This window comes from Empidonax traillii, unplaced genomic scaffold, assembly GCF_003031625.1.
Source record: "Empidonax traillii isolate 1590-97213 ecotype Southwest subspecies unplaced genomic scaffold, ASM303162v1 scaffold1189:size291722, whole genome shotgun sequence".
Lineage (NCBI taxonomy): Eukaryota > Metazoa > Chordata > Aves > Passeriformes > Tyrannidae > Empidonax > Empidonax traillii.
Window position 1 is genome coordinate 237,595 of NW_020956382.1, and position 17,265 is coordinate 254,859.

The following is a 17,265-nucleotide window of genomic DNA, read 5'->3' on the forward strand; positions in this document are numbered from 1 at the left end:
GGAAATCAATAGGAGGAGGTTAAAAATAAAAAAGTGGAGAAAACAGACCTTTAAGAAAGCCCAGAGATTCAGCTTCTCCAGTAGTAGGTGAGGCATGAAGGCTAAGACAGAGAAGCTGGCCCCCAGAGAAACAAGATGCAGGAAGTGGATGGAAGGGGCTTTGTTGAGATTTTCAATGAATAAAAAGAGCCCTTTGTCCATTCCTTTTAAAAATTAATGCAACTCAAGCTGGAGAGATGTGTCAAGATGGTGGTTTGTTTCTGCCTTCATCCTCTAAATTTTAAAGGCAGGATATTTAATAGGATCACTGGTTAGGAAAATGTTGCAGGTGTTGGAGACCCAAGAGGTGGTTGAGAAATAAAAAAGGTGAGATGGAGAAAACAAAGACAAATTCAGTAAATGCCTTGGCTGGTGCTGTTAGATTTACAAAAAGCAGACAAAAGAAGTAATGTAAAGTTTCACATAAGAGGAAAGTTGTTTGAAGACTTGGAACTTGGAATTGTTTTCTTCTCAGATTTGCTTCACTTGGTTGCACAAAAAGCTGCTTTGTTGCTGTGTGATATACTTAAGGACTCTGGAGTCAGCATTTTTAAGTGAGTTTGTTTAGCAGCAGATTGCAGGAGAACAAAGCAGAGCTGTCTATTTTTACTGAATGATACAACAGAAATTATTATATTATACTGACGAAGTTTTACAGAAACCTACATGAAAATCCAAACTTGAGCTGTGTCTTTTGAACTCAGTAGCGAAATAATTATATGCCCAGAGGATTTTCTGCTAATAATAGCAGCAGTGACAACAACAGGAGAAATATTTTTCCTTCAGCAGAGCCTCATTTTGCAGGGCTGATCCATGTGGGAATAACCACCTCCTGTTTTGTGTGTTGACAGTCCTCTAAAGACCCAGCAGCAGTTTTGAGTTATTGCTAACGGAAAAACATTCATATTTGAGAATAACCAAACAAGTTTGTGCCAAGGGAAGGTTCAGGTTGGACATCAGAAAGAATTCCTTCTGAAAGGGTGGTCAGGCCTTGGCAGGGGCTGCCCAGGGAGGTTTGGAGTGCCCAGCCCTGGAGGTGTCCAAGGCAGGCCTGGCCGTGGCACTCAGTGCTCTGGGCCGGGGGACAAGGTGGGGATGGGGCACAGGGGGGACTCCGTGGGCTGGGAGGGCTTTTCCAACCTAAATGATTCTGGGATTGAACAGAGATCCCCATTACTTGTTAAACTCTTCCCACTTTTAATATATTTATGTAATTTTTTTTCCAGTTAAGCCACTGATAACTTGCACTTTTCTAAGCATCTTTTGTCCTACTGAGGAGCTAATTGGGCTGTTTGGGGCTGAAATGCAATTTCAGCAAAAGTAGGGACTTTTGGAGGCTATTTTATTCTTGCCACTGATCTGAGAAACAGCAGTGGTCTTACACATGACTGATTCAAATCACTTACTCCCTAATAATGCATCTATCAAATAGATTTTCATTTGTGATGACATTTCTTCTATTTTCTTCTAGATGCAAAGAGTTTGGCTGAAATGCTTATGAGGTAAGAATAGATTTTGATTTTTTTTTTCTTTTAATTGAAAAATGTCTGTCAGCTACAGCATCACATTTAAAAATGATTGTAGGGACAAATGGGGAAGTAAACTTTCTAAACCCTTTCTAAAAATGCATCATACGACTGTCTGTTAAAGAGCTAGGACACTTGATGGTTAGAAATGGGAGAAAGGAGATAGTTTGTGGACAGTATCTGTGAGGGAATACGATGATACAAAAACCTGATAACTTGTGCTAGTAGATTAAATTATAGAAGCTCTGTAGGTCCATTTAGACATTCTTCTTATTCCAAAACAACATTTTCATAATATGTATCAAAGTAATTGCTCTTCAGGGATCATCTGATTAAAGGCAATAAATTTCTGGATGTGAATATCTCTAAACTTTACAGCAATGTTTATGTAATTCACTATTGTTAGCTGCTTATACCCAAAGGTGTAGAAGAGCAGGTAAATCCATTTATTATTTTTCACTTCTGTTCCATCAGCTCAGCATTCAGAAATCTAATTCAGTTGTTGAATTGCATCACAATGACTATTCTGGCACCACAATTCTTTCAGAGTTGGAGATTTCATATCTTCAGTGTTTATTGTTTTGTCTAGGGAAAATACTGAACTTTAGAGCTGCTGCATATATTTGAAACCGGGATCACCGGGGGATTATTTTTTAAGTTCAAATGAATTTTTGGTTTGCTGGGAAATATCTTCATATTCGAGCAACAAATTTGAGAGTGTCACAGATATTTTACCAAATGAACCATGCTCAGAAGTTCCTCACCTGTGATAAACTTCACATCCCATTTTAAGAGCAGACTTGCTAAAGACGTGGTGACAGACGGGTTTAGTGTAAATTCAGCTCTGTGCCATCAGTCTGCAAGTCCATCTGAATAAGCCCACTGATGTTAACAAGACTAGTCATGCAGGGCAGGTCACACCGTCCCTCTCTGCCCGTCGGAAAGCCCTGCAAGCAGCAGACTGTGGGTCTCAGCAGCTCCAGGAACGTGTGCTCTGCTGGTTTTGGTGTCACAGCAAACAGCCCAGATTAGCATATGCAGCAAGTCTGTTCCCCGAAGAGACCCAGCACGGACCGGCTGAAGCTCCTGCATGAGGACATTCAGTCCAAGGGGCCTCCACTCAAAACAGCCCTGCAACACTGGGGAACCTCTGCCTTAACCCTGGGAGGCTTCACAAGCCTTGTGGCCGCCTCTGCGAGGCTGTTTCAGAGTCTCACTCCTCTGATACTGAGAAAACTCCATCAAACTGTCAACATAAGTGACCGGGTTTGACCCGCTTTTTCCTTTGGTGATGGTGGACTTCAAATTAAAGAACTTTTTTTCCCCCTCACCCAGAGAGCAGCCAGGTCCCTTCTCAGCCTTTAGTTCAGAGCTGGTTTTCAGGGTCTCTCATCTGCCACCATTCCATTTTGCTTTCCCTTGCACCAGCGTTGAAATATGGTCATCAAGCCTGTTTATCTCATCTCATCTCATCTCATTTATTAACAAATAATCTTGTTTTTATTAAATAGTCATATTTTGTATTTCATTTGTAAAAGTGTGAACAAAAGCAAGGGGGCTATTACATCAGAACTTCAGAGGAAGTAGGGGATATAGGACCACCTTTGCAGACACATCAGAACTTGGAACTCTCATTTGTGATAAATCTGGGAAGTACCTTTAACCAAACCTGAGCTACTCACTACCATTAGATATTCCTGAAAATGCATCGTATTAACAATCAAAGTATAATAAACCCTCTCCAAAGCAACAGTCACGTATTATAAAGCCCCGGATTTTTTATATCTTTTAGATTTCACCGAAATCTGCTCTGATAAAAACATCGAGAAAGGGGGTATTTGGGGAGAGGGCAGGAGAGATGATTCCCTGGTTGGTAGGAAGGTGTGAGGGCTGGAGGGAGCTCTGTGTATCTCTCCCTTTGAGGAGATTTTTGTGAGCGTGCGTAAAGCGGATTAAGGACGGAGCTTTAGTCTCTGCTTTGAAAGGCGCTGGCTTTGGCTGTGTAAGTCAAATGTCTGTGGAGCAGGATAAGCCTCAGGAGTCAGCAGTTTAAAGGGAGCTGCACAACTTGTTGTTGATACCTTAGACTCACAAATAAAACCCCTCTGCTGCTGGACAATCACAGCTTTTTCTAATGGTTCTTTCGGGTGAAAGAAACAGTTCACTCTGAAACAGTTTGGCAATTCACAGAGCTTTTAAATTTTGAGCACAAGTTGAAGAATCCCCCAAATATTTCTCTGTCAGGTTGGTTATTTACAAAGGTTTGTTTTTCCATGTGTTTTTACAACAACCAGCTTGGGCAATCCGGACACTGTGGGGTTGGCCTGACTCTCTGCCAAGGACCCAGAATGACTCTGAATTTCCAGAGCATCACATTCAATCCCTTTACATAACTAGATTGACATGTTTAACCTTCTGTGCACACAGATATTTTCAGTCACTCAGATAAATATTTTTGTACTAAAGATCCAGAAAGATATCTTAAAAGGGGGTATTATGTTAACTATGCACTCTTTCTAAATGCCTTGTCCAAAGTACTTCCTCTGGAAAAGGCCCTTTTATCCACAGACTGTACATAAAAGCTGTTCTCTATCAGACCCAAAGGCCCACGTGCCCAAGTACCTGTTTTAAATAGTGGCCAAAAGCAGACACTTTTATTAGAGTAAAAGACTGCAGCAAATGCTGAGAGATCTGAGGTTGTTCAGCATGGAAAAGGCTTTGGGGATATCTCACTGAGGCCTTCAAGGGGCTTTTAAAAAGGAGGGAGAGGGACTTTTTATATGGGCAGAGAGTGACAGGACAAGGGGCAGTGGTTTTAAACTGACAGAGGGCAGGTCTAGATTGGATATTAGAAAGAAATTCTTAACTCAGAGGGTGGGGAGGCCCTGGCACAGGTTTCCCAGAGAAGCTGTGGCTGCCCCTGGATCCCTGGAAGTGTCCAAGGCCAAGTTGGATGAACCTTGCAGCAACCTGGGCTAGTGGAAGGTGTTCATGCCCATGGCAGGGGGTTGGAACTGGATGATCTTTAAGGTCTTTTCCACCCCAAGCCATTTTATGATTCTATGACTCATTCCCCAGACAAGGCTCCCAACAATTTGGAGCTCAGAGATTCTTTGAACCAGAGGGAATTAATTATATTTTACACAGATCCTTACAAGGGTCTGACAGGTAACGAATACCACATGCTTATATTTGGGAATTTTATAACTGTAAATATAGAAAAATAAGGGTGGAAACATTTTCTCCCTTTAAAGAATTAATTATTGGACTTCTCATCCCCTAGACTGTTAAAAAAAAAAAGATGCCTGAGTTTTCCTAGGTTAGAAAATACTTGGGCACCAGACTTCAAAACTGAAAGCCTAAAGCTCTTTGCCTTGTTTTCAAGTCCTAGAGGCACTTTATTGCTGTTGGCACTTTAGGTTTTTATAACTTGAAAGTTGAGCCAGTGTGGTGTGCAGAAAATACTTCGAAATTCCTCGAGCCAGAATGAGGCAGCCTCCTAATCAGCAGCAACCCTCTTGCTTCTGCCAGCTGCCTGTGCTGCGTTTGGACACCCCATGTCACTGCACTGCTGTGTAAAGTGGAATTAATTAGACCAGCAGGGAGGAGGAGAGAGATCCTACAAACCAAGGCAGGGCTCTCAAGCACAGTAGGGAGTATTCTTGACTTTTGAGAGCCCTGCATTCCAGCTCAGCCTTGAAAGACCTTCCATGTGTTTTGCATAAAGCTGTCCCTGGAGACAGGAGTGGGATTGGGAATTCTCTCCTGGCAGGTGAGCAATGTAACTGCAAACCTGGGGAACTGTCCTCCTGCTCCCTGTGGTCCAGACAGTATTTTCTGTGCAGTTGAGTGCTTTCCAATAATAGAAATCCAGAGCGTTGATCCTGTAGAAGAGATTCCAGATCTCACTGGGGTTCTGGGATCTGTATTCCTTGAACAAGATGTCTGATTTGATCCCTGTATTTCCTGCATCCCTAGTGAGTGAAGAGGGGTGTAATAATGCATTTACTAGACTCAGTTTTGCATTGCACGGATTCTGCATGTATCTGATTGCGTGTCCAATACCCAATATCATTATTGAATTATTGAAATTTGACCTCTGAAATTCAGTTTCATACTTGATCACAGCTTGGCTCTACAATCCTGGGGCAAGCCCAAAGTAGCCCAGCTTTTCAAGGGGGTGTCTTCAGGCATATCTGGCACACAGGTAATATATTAGTCTCTGATTCTCTCAGTATTTCAGCAACTTGAGTGGAAACCAATAGGACAGTGGCCTCTAATCAATGCAGAGACTTTGAGACCATCAGTGTGGAATTTATCTGCATTTGACAATACTAAATGACTTTGAAAAATTATGTACTTAATAAGACACTGTGACTACTGTTATCCACTGATTATATAAGGAGAAAATTCTGGAAATCCTGGGGTAGCTCTTCTGATAATTTGCTTCCACGACGATTGAGGCATAAATGAGGCACCAGTTGTGGGCTGTTTGGCTGCATTTCAGCTGCCCATCTGCACGTATGGAAACACTACCACCTAACCCCCCAGGAAAAGACAGAGCCATTAAATTTGAGATGCAAAGATAGTGTTGATGCTGGAAGACCAGAAGGTGAGACTCAGCCAGAGAGGGAAACCTGCGTGCATTCAGGTCCCCGCTCTTGGACGTGAAGCAGAGTCACCGACCACACGACTAGAAAAACTCCTCCTAGAAAGGACTCTAGAGAACCTCCAGACCTGAGATGATCAGGTCTTGCTCACATGGAGGCACAGCAGGAAATTAGCCTACATTTCCTGGAGATGTGGGCTCATCACACAGGCATTAATCTCCGACGTCGAGGCCTGTGCTGGGGAAGAGCAGAGCTTATCATCAAGCAGCTTAATAGTCCTCTGCTGATTCCATTAACAACAATAATTCATTGCCAGAGCAGAATTAAACTGAGTGATCTACAGCTATTTTACACCAGAAAATGAGCCTCCACTTGGTTTTAAAGCTCTTTGAAGTTGGAGCACTTGCATCGCACCGCTGGCTGATTTGTCTTAAGTCCTCTCTCAGCCTCCCTGCGTAAAGTATTTTCAAATATTTCATTTCATTCAAAGAGTAATTACATCTAAAAGGGCAGAAAGTTCCTGGGTTTTTAGTGCAATCTGAAGGTTTCTTGGTGCAAGCTCTGCGCTAGAAATGACTGCAGCGCTCAGTTTTACTATCCATTTTCATTTTCTTTCAGTAGACAGCTCATTTAAGAAGTCATTTTCTGGTACACAAACTTTAAAATGAAATTGTTTCAATTTGCATGATGGTAGAATAATTGGTTTATGTTCATTTTTGGAGTATTGCATCAATCAATTAGATATAATCCATGAATATAAACAAGATTTGCAGTTTTAGTCTTGGAACATCAATGGAACTAAAACCTTCCTTTATTTTATGCAATCTATTAACAGTATTCCTACTTATTAATTTACTTTTTAATTTATCAGTTAAAGTGGTATTTGGGACTTATATAATGAAAAATAATGAAAAGATAAACAAAAAATAATTAGAAATTACTGAAGGCATCCTTTTCCTACCAACCTGTTTGATCAGCTCTGTGTTGCTTTACTCAGATTCATGAGGAAGGAAAGAAAAGGTCCATCTTCCAAAGGGTTTTCACTAATTTCATTATGTGACAACACTTGAAGAAAACTGTATGAAATTTTCAGGAGATTCCCACTGATAAAGAATGGAGCAAATCCCTGCACACTGTGCCTTCATCTATCAGCTTGTCATGTGCAATAAATTAATACTCTGCACTTGTTCTGAAGAGGGGGGAATGAGACCTATGAGTGTTTTTGATGATTGTGGCGACATTGTTTTTGTTTGAGCTGGACAGGCTTAAAATGAGGATGTTTGCAAACATTTCTTCACTGAGGCAGAGTGTTAAAGTGTTCAATTCTCTTCTGTTTTCAGCAAGAACACCAGGACGTCAGATACACTTAATAAACAGCAGCAAACACTGAGGATGCACATAGACATTCCCAGAGCACAACTGCTGATTGAGGAGAGGGACACCATGGAGACAATTGGTAAACTGGGGTTTATTTTCTCTTCATGTAACAGGTACTTTTAGGTGGAATTCCTTTTCCTCACAGCTTTTCCTCACTGCACACATCGAGAAAAAAAAAAAGAGCTACAAAGTAATTCCCCACATTTGAAAACTGAACTGATCTTTTTTTTTTTCCTCCCCTTTGGGTAATTTCCCACTTTAGGTAATCTCAGTACAGTATTTAAAATAATGCAGGACATTAGGAAAATGAAGCTGTTGGAAAGAGCCTCGTGAAGAAAATGTAATTGAAGACTGGCAGTTTTTATGATTTTCATTTTGATTTCTCTTTTGGCTCTGAGTAGGCAGTTGGATCCCTGGCATTACTTAAAAGGAAAATTAAATTCTGAAACTGCAATCTCAGTATTTAAAGATTTGCCACAGCCAACTTCTAAAACTTACATGTTGAATATTGTATCCACCTGTTCACAGCAAATGATATTTCAACATTTTGATCAGTTTTCAGCTTTTGTATATCTGTGCAAAATTCAAACCTAAACTGCTTGATAGAACAGAAAACAAGATTTCTCACGAGGCTGGCACATAGCTGAACTGTCATGAAAAACAGAACTGTTTGGTGTTGGTTGGTTGGGGTTTTTCTCCCCAAATAATTTAAACACAAGATGTCTGGAAACACAGCAGAATAAAAATCCAACATTTTGTGACTGTAGGGGTTCACACTGTGGCAAGACACTCTTGGCTGATCTTGTTAGACTTCCGACTTTACTTTTTTGGGTAAGAATCTGTGTAAAAGCAGCTTTTGATGGCTGAGAATTAACAGCATCCCAGGGGTGGTGTGGCCAGAGAGGAAAGTCAGCAAGCTGAGAGCGTCATCTCTGCACCTCCTGCCCATGCCCATCCCAGATTTGAAAAGGAGATGCTTCCCCTAAAATATAGACTTTTTAAATCAAGATTTGAGCTTCCCAAAGCCTGCCCTTCACCCTAAAGAACAGCTTTTGAGTTACAGCTGTTGAGCAAAGGAGGGGAGGGTCATACTGAAAATACTATTAGTGCCTTAACTGTAGCAGCGTGATCATGGCCTGGTAACAGCCAGCTTTCCACACAGCACCCAGAATAAGCTGGGATTTTGGCAGTGTTTGACAGAGTCTGCTGCCAAGAGGCTTTATTCCCAACCTGAATAAGGGCTCGTCTCTTGCCAGAGACGGAGTGATTTGATTTCAGAATGCCCATTCTATTTATGGCCTTCTTTGGGTAAAAAATGCTGGTTATGTTGTTGTGCGGAGCTGTTCGCCCTAATGGTGTCTTGTCAAGTTAAAAAGGAAACCAAAACAAAAACCAGGAATGCTCAGACGCAGCAGATCAACCTCTGCTGACTGGTAAATGCCCAGAAACCCTACTGCTGCCAGTCCCCTTGGAATACATTACACATCCAGACAGCACAGCACAGTGGGAAATCCTCGTGGCTTTTATTGCTGTTCTGAATGGATAAAAAGACTGTGAAGAATGCAAAAGAAAGTCTGATAGCACAGCAAATAGTTGTTCTGCAAGCAGTGAAAGATTTATTGCTGTTAAGATTTATTGCTGTTAAACCATCCATGGTCAAGCAGACCAGATTCTCCTCTGGAGCCGAAAAAAAAAACCCAAATCACAATGCAGAGATCACAACTGAAAGAAAAATAATAATAAATGATAATAAAAAAGCAAGTGCTGCATAGCACTGATTTCCTGCAGGGTCTGTGTAGAAATTTGGTGAATGTATCCAACCCCACAGGGAAGAAATAGCAGCAAAACCATAGAGCAGTAAAGGTTAGTGCTCACCTTTTTCTTCCTTCCCAAGGTCAGGCTTCCCACCTTTCTTTCCACCTGCAGGAGAAGCAGTCCTGGGTCACAGCCATCCCTCCTGCAATATCCTGTCTCTGGAGAAAAAGAGGACTGGTAGAGGTTTCATTAACAGCATTACCTAATGACCTCTTTTTTGGGGAGACATGGGTGATTTCACTGAGGGCATTAAAATCACATTACTAAAAAGAAGTAAATTGAATATGTCGTTGAAAAGCTTATCTGAGCTCTCTGGAAATGAAGGGGAAGAGGGCAGTGTTCAAAAGATGGGAATGAAGGAAATAGGGCTGAAAATAATTGCACACAAATCAGCTTTTTGGGAGGGTGTTTAACAGTCTGACTCGGTTGCACATCTCTAAGGTGAAATCACAAAGAAAATCACACTTTTTCTTTAGTTTTGTGTGAACTTTGAGTTTAAACCCAAAGGTTCCCGGGCTGTGGTGGCTTCAGAGCCACCCCTAGTCCTTCAGAGAAAAGGGAGCTGCCTCTGCCCGTGGTGGTGCTGAGCTGGAAATAAGTTTAGGGGCTTATGAAGGCAAACCCAAAATTCACTACACATTCTCTGACGGAGTTTTTTTTTTTAACTTACAGATGACAGATCAACAGTTCTGCTCACTGATGCTGACTTTGGAGAGACATCCAAGCAGAAGTCCCTGACTGTCACCCACACAGTCCATTACCAGTCCGTGTCACAAGCCACAGGACCACTGGTGGATGTTTCTGATGCCCGGCCAGGAACAAGTAAGCGCATGAGAAAACAGGTTTTTCTAGAGAGGAGAAAGCCATAAAAAAAAATTAGCACTGTGGTCCTGCACTTGCATCCTCATCCTTCTGTCTGAGAGTTGAGAGAAATCTATTTAGGTCAGCAGAGAACTTTTCTTAAACAATTGCACTGAGGGATTCAATAAGGTAAAAATTGCCTGTGCATCTGAGATGTAGGTGTAATTTGAAATAATTCATACCTGGCTTTCATTAGACCAAAAGCATGCTGGATTTTAATTTCCTGAATTTATTGGGTAAATTAGCTTAATGGCTTTTAGTGTCTAATATAATTTTTTTTTTTCCTCTGTGATCGATCTTTATTGTGTTTCAAAATACATCTTTCCTCCCTACCTCTCCATCAGGCAAGAAATACATTTCTCATTATCGCTTTTTCAAAAAAAAAAAAAAAAGTTTTATTTCTGGTTTTAGTTATTTTGCTAAATTACTTTTCCCAGATATATTCATGCTGAGTTATTCTTATAATGATTAAAATACTATCATAAGTTAATATACTGATGCAATCCATTCTGCTCCTTCCTCTCCTGAATATGTTCCATATCTATGTAAATGGAGAAAAAAAATACTAGATTGAAGGATTACTTATGAGTTAGGACTTTTACATAAGTGGAGTTCACAGCAGTGTGCAGTTGCTAAAATCACTTGGATTATTTCTATCCCCCGATCATTTTCGAGTCTGTTTATTTGGTGAGTTTGGTGAACATAAATGCTGACGGTTCAGTTGCTAGAAAGCAGATTGTTTGAAAAATCTCCATCTCATCCCCATTTCCTCCCCAGTCTTTATGAAAAAATAGCTGTTCTAGTCCTGGCCTTGCAGCTTTTGTGCCTCTGTCAGCTTTAGGTTGTGGTCAGTCATTTCTTGAGGACTAGACAAGTACCACAGTACTAATATTAGTAACATATTTTTCTTCTATGGACAGTCGTGGCCTTTGAATTAGAAGAGTCAATGTACAATTTTTGTTTTCCTCCTGGGACCACTCTTGTCTCACTCCTTTTGGTTCATGTTCATGCTGGCTGGCCTGATCACTAAGAGCAAAAACACCATGATATCATTTTTATCATGCTGGCAGATCAAGATTGTCTGATTGAACATTGTTTTCCAGCCCTGCCTTTTCTAATAAGGAAAGAGGCACCACTCCAAAATCTCATGCCTGTATCAAACCACAGCACTTTGTAGCCCCAGCAACTTCTTACCTAATGCCTTTATTGTGTGAAATTGTGTCCTTCATTCCACTGCAGCCAGGGAGAGGATTCTTTCAAATCAAACATGGATTTAACTCCTGTGTAGGAGTATGATCTGTGTCGAGCCTTGCTTTGGAAATAAAAATCCACCATCACCTTTATTGTGCAGTAAAGATCTGACTGCAGAAGGGCTGGATCAAAGAATCCCAGAGAGTTCTCTGGATAGCAGACACCAGGACAGCTTTGACAGAGGCTGGGCTCTGAGATTTTGTCCAGACCCACAGCTTTCTCTGAGAGAGGAGAGCAGTGCCCAGCTGGGTGCCTCAGAGGTTATGGATCCTCCCACCTGAGCACACTCACACTCACTGGGTGGCAGATATTCCCTTACAGCACTTTTTAAGTTGTTCTCTTGTTCTTATTTATTTATTTATAACCGAGATGCTCCGTGACCCTTTGCCTTGCTCACCTCAGCTCTCTGCACTTCTGTCTCAGCGTGTGGCAGCAGAGCTGGGGCACCAGATGGGAGCTGTTTTCCATCACTCTGCAGCTCTGGAACTTGCTGTGTCTGTGCTGCAGAGCCTTGCACAGGCACAGCACAGCTGGGGCAGAGCTGCTGCTCAGCACATGCTCAGCAGGATGAGGACTGACCTCCTGCGTGCTGGCAGGAGGCTCTCCCAGCTCCTCCAGGCTGCTGACAAAATCCCATGGGATCAGAGAACAGCTGAGGTTTGAAGGGACATCTGGACATTGGTTAGTCCGGCCCCTCCGCTCATCTAGGGCTGGTTGCCCAGGGCCATGCCTGGATGACTTCTGGATGTCTCCAAGGATGGAGGTTCCACCACCTGTCACGGCAACCTGTGCCAGTGCTCGGTCACCCTCACAGGAAAGTGGTTCCTGGTTTACAGGGGGAAGCTACCCTGTGAAATGTCTCTGGTCCTCTCACTGTGCACCACTGACAAGATCCTGGCTCTGTCCTCTTTGCACTTTCCCTTCAGGTATTTTATATACAGTGATGAAATTCCCCCTCGATCCTTCTCTTCCCCAGACCGAGCAGCCCCAGCCCCATGCCAGCAGCTGTCCCACCAGCACTCTCCTTCTTTTCTTCACGTTTTCCCTCAGAGCAAGCACAAGGCTCACTTCTGGCCACGCCACAGCCACGTGCCAAAGTCCCACAGCTGGTGGATGCAGCAGTTTATAAAGCCAACAGGCTGGGAACATCATGCCAGGAGTATTTTTGGATGTTATCCACGTGAGGCAGCTCTGGGCTGCACTACCAGGAGGATCAATTATCAGTGGCACCGGGTTCTAATTTTTCCACTGCTGTAGGGGAAGATGAGAAATAGGACAAGGATCAGACCATGGCTGGTATTTGTAAATAAATACCTTGTTTCTTTGAAGCAGCAGAATACAAATTCTCACTGGGAATGCTTAGGCAGAATCAGTGCTCAGAGTCATTATCTGGGTATCGGATTTTTTTTTTTTTTAATTGCTTCTGCTAAAGTCTCTTACCTCAGAGACTGACAACTTCACCATTTGAATGTCAAAGAACATTTGAATAGCTTTGAATTTTTCATTTCTAATACCCTTTCTCTCTATTGTCAGCTATATCCTTTCAGAAGCTTCGAGGAGAAATCCTTCAGTGCTGATGTAGTCACTCTCTGTTTGCCACATAATGGTTTTTTTTCTCTTACACTTGCTTTGTTAGACTCCCTTTTACAGATGAACAATTTATTAATAAAATTAAGGAGGTCAATTTTGGCACATAGTTTGCTTTTACTCTCTTGGTCACCCTATTATCTCTAGGATAATAAAAAAATAGAACACTGCTGACCTTAAACAAGTAGCAAATTATTTTTAAACTTTAAGAGATTGTATTAATTTACTAATTGTTTTAAAGCAGTCAAACCTTTATGAACCTGTTCCTGTAACTCTGATGGCACTGTTACAACTTATGTTTTATGTCTTGGCCACTTGTGGAAATAAAATTGGGAATCTGTAGCTGATCAATACTGTAATATAGTAATAGTGTGTCCAGAATAGCAAATTATATCACCACATTTCTGAGAACATCTTTTTAGAAACTGGGAGCAGGTATTGTGAGGTACTTCTGGGGGCATATCTGTGCTGACAATTTACCTTACACTTCACTTGAGATGTGGTGTGAAATCCCTCACCAAATCTACTTGCCTTGTGCTCTTTCACATCCCAAAATGGCTTTAGTACTGGAGAGAACCACTTGTGTCGGAGTAAAAGGATAATGAATGTGTCAGTGGAAGACTGATGGGGCTCTCAGCTCTTCATTGCACCTTCTTTAAAATGTAGAGTTTCATTAGAAAAGAGGGTATTTCGAAAAAGCATTAGCAGTTGGGTAATGATGAGCACTTTCACTGTTCATTTCACACAAAGCCCCCCCTAGAGAAAGTTTTGGGTTTGTTTTTTTATTAACCAACATCATTTCAGTGGCCATCCCCTTCTGGAAGGGGGAAGCGAAGGGCCAAGTGACAAAAAAAGGCAAATAAATGAGTAGATGATTAAGCAGAAGAAAATGTAATGTAAAAAACAAATGTAATAAAGGTTAAAAAAGAAGAGAGGTATAATACCATTCACAGGTATTCGTGATAAAAGTGAATCCAGGCTTACTCTGGCCTCTACCTCAGAAGGAATTGCCTACTGTCTATCCTGATTTTAGGGGAAAAATGTTCATGAAATGTGTGTTAGAGATAAAAAGTGGTAGGTGTGACTGGCCTTTCATCATGAAAACCAGTATGAGTGTTTCTGTTCTCTGTGTAAGAACAAGCATCTGACTTCACTCATATCCAGTAATTTACAGGCTGGAGTTCTCATCTCTTCATAATTCATCCTCTGAAATTTGTAGACCCCCAGGTTACCTCCATAGGGTAACTAACTGGTGAGCAGGGACAGCAGCCAGGGAAGGGCTGGAGCTGTGCCAGGACAGGCTCAGGTTGGAGCTCAGCACAAGGTTCTTCCCCCAGAGGGTGGTTGGCACTGCCCAGGCTCCCCAGGGCAGTGGGCACAGCCCCAAGGCTGCCAGAGCTCCAGGAGCATTTGGATGATGCACTGAGGGACAGGGGGAAGTGTTGGGGTGTCCTGGGCAGGGCCAGGGATTGCACTTGGATGACCCTTCCCGCTCAGGATATTCTAGGATTCTACAGCTCCGTCGGGGCTTGTTTCCTTACCAAGCCCCTGTGTGTCGCCCCCCCACAGATCCCACCACGAGGAGGAGCGCCAAAACCGGCCCCACCGCCCGCAACCGCTACGCCAGCCAGTGGACCCTCAACAGACCTCACCCCACCATATCAGCTCACACCCTCACCACGGACTGGAGGCTGCCCACCCCCAGGCCAGCGGGGTCAGTGGACAAGGAGAGCGACAGCTACAGCGTCAGCCCCTCGCAGGACACAGGTACGGGGCTCTCCCCAGGGAAAACGGGCGCAGCAGCGGCTGCAGGAACATCCTTGCCTCCTGCACGTGCTTCGTTTGGTGCTTGGGTGTGTCAATTATTCTTGCCCTGCTGGGCTGGGTTTTTTTTCTGCAGGGTGTTTATAAGGGGCGCCGCGAAGCGCTCGTGGTGCTAATGATAACAAATGCTGCGCCCCTGGTTCCTCACGCACGTACTGGAGTCCTTTGAAAGGTGATTTTTTTTTCCTGTAGCTTCCTGGAGGAAAAGGATAAAGTACAGGGAATTTGCTGCCTGAAATGGCACTGACTAGGAAGGGGCAGTTTTAGCAGCAAACAGTGCCCCTGAGTCACACGTGAAATGGTTTGCAGGTTTGAGCTACATTTGCATCAGTATTTTTGGGTTTGCATTCATGTAATATGTTCATAGGATTTATTTTAAGTGGGGAAAAAAAAGAGAGGGAAAATTATGGAAGAAGAGTCCAGTTCCAAATCCATTCACAGCACTGAGTTCTGCAGGATCTAGCTCTGATTTTCCTGGGAAACAGCACAGGGTTTATTCCTCTGGATGATAAGTTGGGAGACACTGAATACATGTTCTGCCTGCAGTCTTCATCTCTTCTTGCTGCCTTCACATTATAAATGCAACTGTAACTGAAAAATAAGCTTTATCCTCTGCCCTGCACTGAGCAAGTGACAAAAAAAGGCAAATAAATGAGTAAATTATTAAGCAGAAGAACAGTCTCAAAACAAATATAATAAAGGTTAAATAAGAAGAGAGATAAAATACTGTTCCAGAAATTGAATTAATTAAGGTATTAATTAATTAAAGTATTCCTGATAAAAGTGAATCCAGGCTAAATCTGGCCTCCTCCTCCTCAGAAGGAATTGCCTACTGTCTATCCTGATTTTAGAGGAAAAGTGTTCATCAAATGTGTGTTAGAGATAAAAAGAAGTGACTGGTCTTCCACCATGAAAACCAGTACGAGTGTTTCTGTTCTCTGGATAAGAACAAGCATCTGATTTCACTCACACCCAGTAATTTACAGGCTGGAGTTCTCATCTCTTCATAGTTCATCCTCTGAAATTTGTAGACCCCCCCCAGGTTGCCTCCATAGGGTAATGGCACTCAGTTGACACCTCCAGCCAGCTGACAAACTCCCTCCCGATTTCTTCAGGTAAAATTACCATAAAGCTTTAAGGATGAACTCTATTAACAGCTACACAAACATAAACAGCAAACCTTCTCTCAGAAACCCTTTCTTGCAGACATTCCAAATTTCAGGTGCATTTGGATGTTTTCCAGCACGTTGTCACCCAAGGATGTATTTCCAATGTGTGTGGCAAAGGGCAGAAATTAAATTTACTGGGTGGTTTAATAGACAAACAACGATTTTGTAAACAGACTTCAAAATCTATATCCTACACTCCTACTCTGTGTCTACCTTTGAGCACAGTGATTCATGTAAGGGATAGCAAGCATTAGGTCATGCTTTTCCAATGTGGAATTCAGATTTCGGAAGCCAGTTGATGCAGTTGGTTTTTGGCAGAATTTAGCACTTCTTATGAAAACAATTCCAGGCTTACAAAGCAGTAGCTTTTAAGCTTAGGAGAAATACATGACAGCAGTTTAAAGCTGTAACTAAGCTCAAATGTTCCTATTAGAGGCCATTAGAAATTTTCTGATTAATCTAAATTTATGAAGTTCATGAAGTTTCATAAAGTCCTGCCTGGGCTTGGATGAACTTCCATCAAATCTAAAGTAGGTGTTCAAGCAGATTGGTCCTGCAACTGGTCCTTGGTGTTCAAGCTGCAGGTCCTGAGCTTCACAGACCAAACTTTCCCTTTTATGGTCTTTGCATGACCATCATATTTACTGACACTGCTCTGTGGCACTGGGTAACTGCTGCCTTCTGGGAGTTTCCAGCTGACCAGAAATTTGGAAAGACGTTCCCGTGGTCTGATTTACAAATCAAATGTGAAAAACGGAATGATGTTTCCTGTGGGTGGAAAGGGGGAAAAAAAAAAAAAATAAAAAGCCCTGTTAAGTTCTGGTCAACTCAAAATCTTAAGCAAGTTACTGCATATTGTAGAAGCACTTGTCATTTTAAATAATGTATGGCCCTATTTACAAGTGGCAGGAGTGTTGTTCTTTGTGCACGACGAAAACCGATGCAGGCACGCAATAAAAAAGATAAAGATTTGCAATAACGACACTCTTGCCTCTGGCTGCTACAGGAGGCCCATTTTTATGAATTAGCTATTACAGTGTGCCTGCTTATTGAACATCACCAACAATGTCTGAAATTGCTCAGATCTTGTGATGAAACACAGCTTCTGCCCAAGGAACTTTTTGAAGTCGTCTGCTTTCCAGCCCACTGGAGTAGAAGAGCGATGGGAGCAACAGCCCAGTGATTTGTCCCCGCAGAAACAAGCCC

General features: G+C 42.3%; 1 protein-coding gene across 1 annotated transcript in view; it reads left to right on the forward strand.

Annotated features, from left to right (window-relative positions):
* The window catches only part of LOC114069098 (Down syndrome cell adhesion molecule homolog), a 184,677-nt gene that overhangs the window by 149,306 nt on the left and 18,106 nt on the right, over positions 1-17,265 (forward strand). The window contains exons 25-28 of the mRNA XM_027905653.1: positions 1,511-1,541; positions 7,516-7,631; positions 10,040-10,189; positions 14,636-14,833. Coding sequence (XP_027761454.1) covers positions 1,511-1,541; positions 7,516-7,631; positions 10,040-10,189; positions 14,636-14,833 — 495 coding nt within the window. The remainder of the gene's footprint in view (positions 1-1,510; positions 1,542-7,515; positions 7,632-10,039; positions 10,190-14,635; positions 14,834-17,265) is intronic.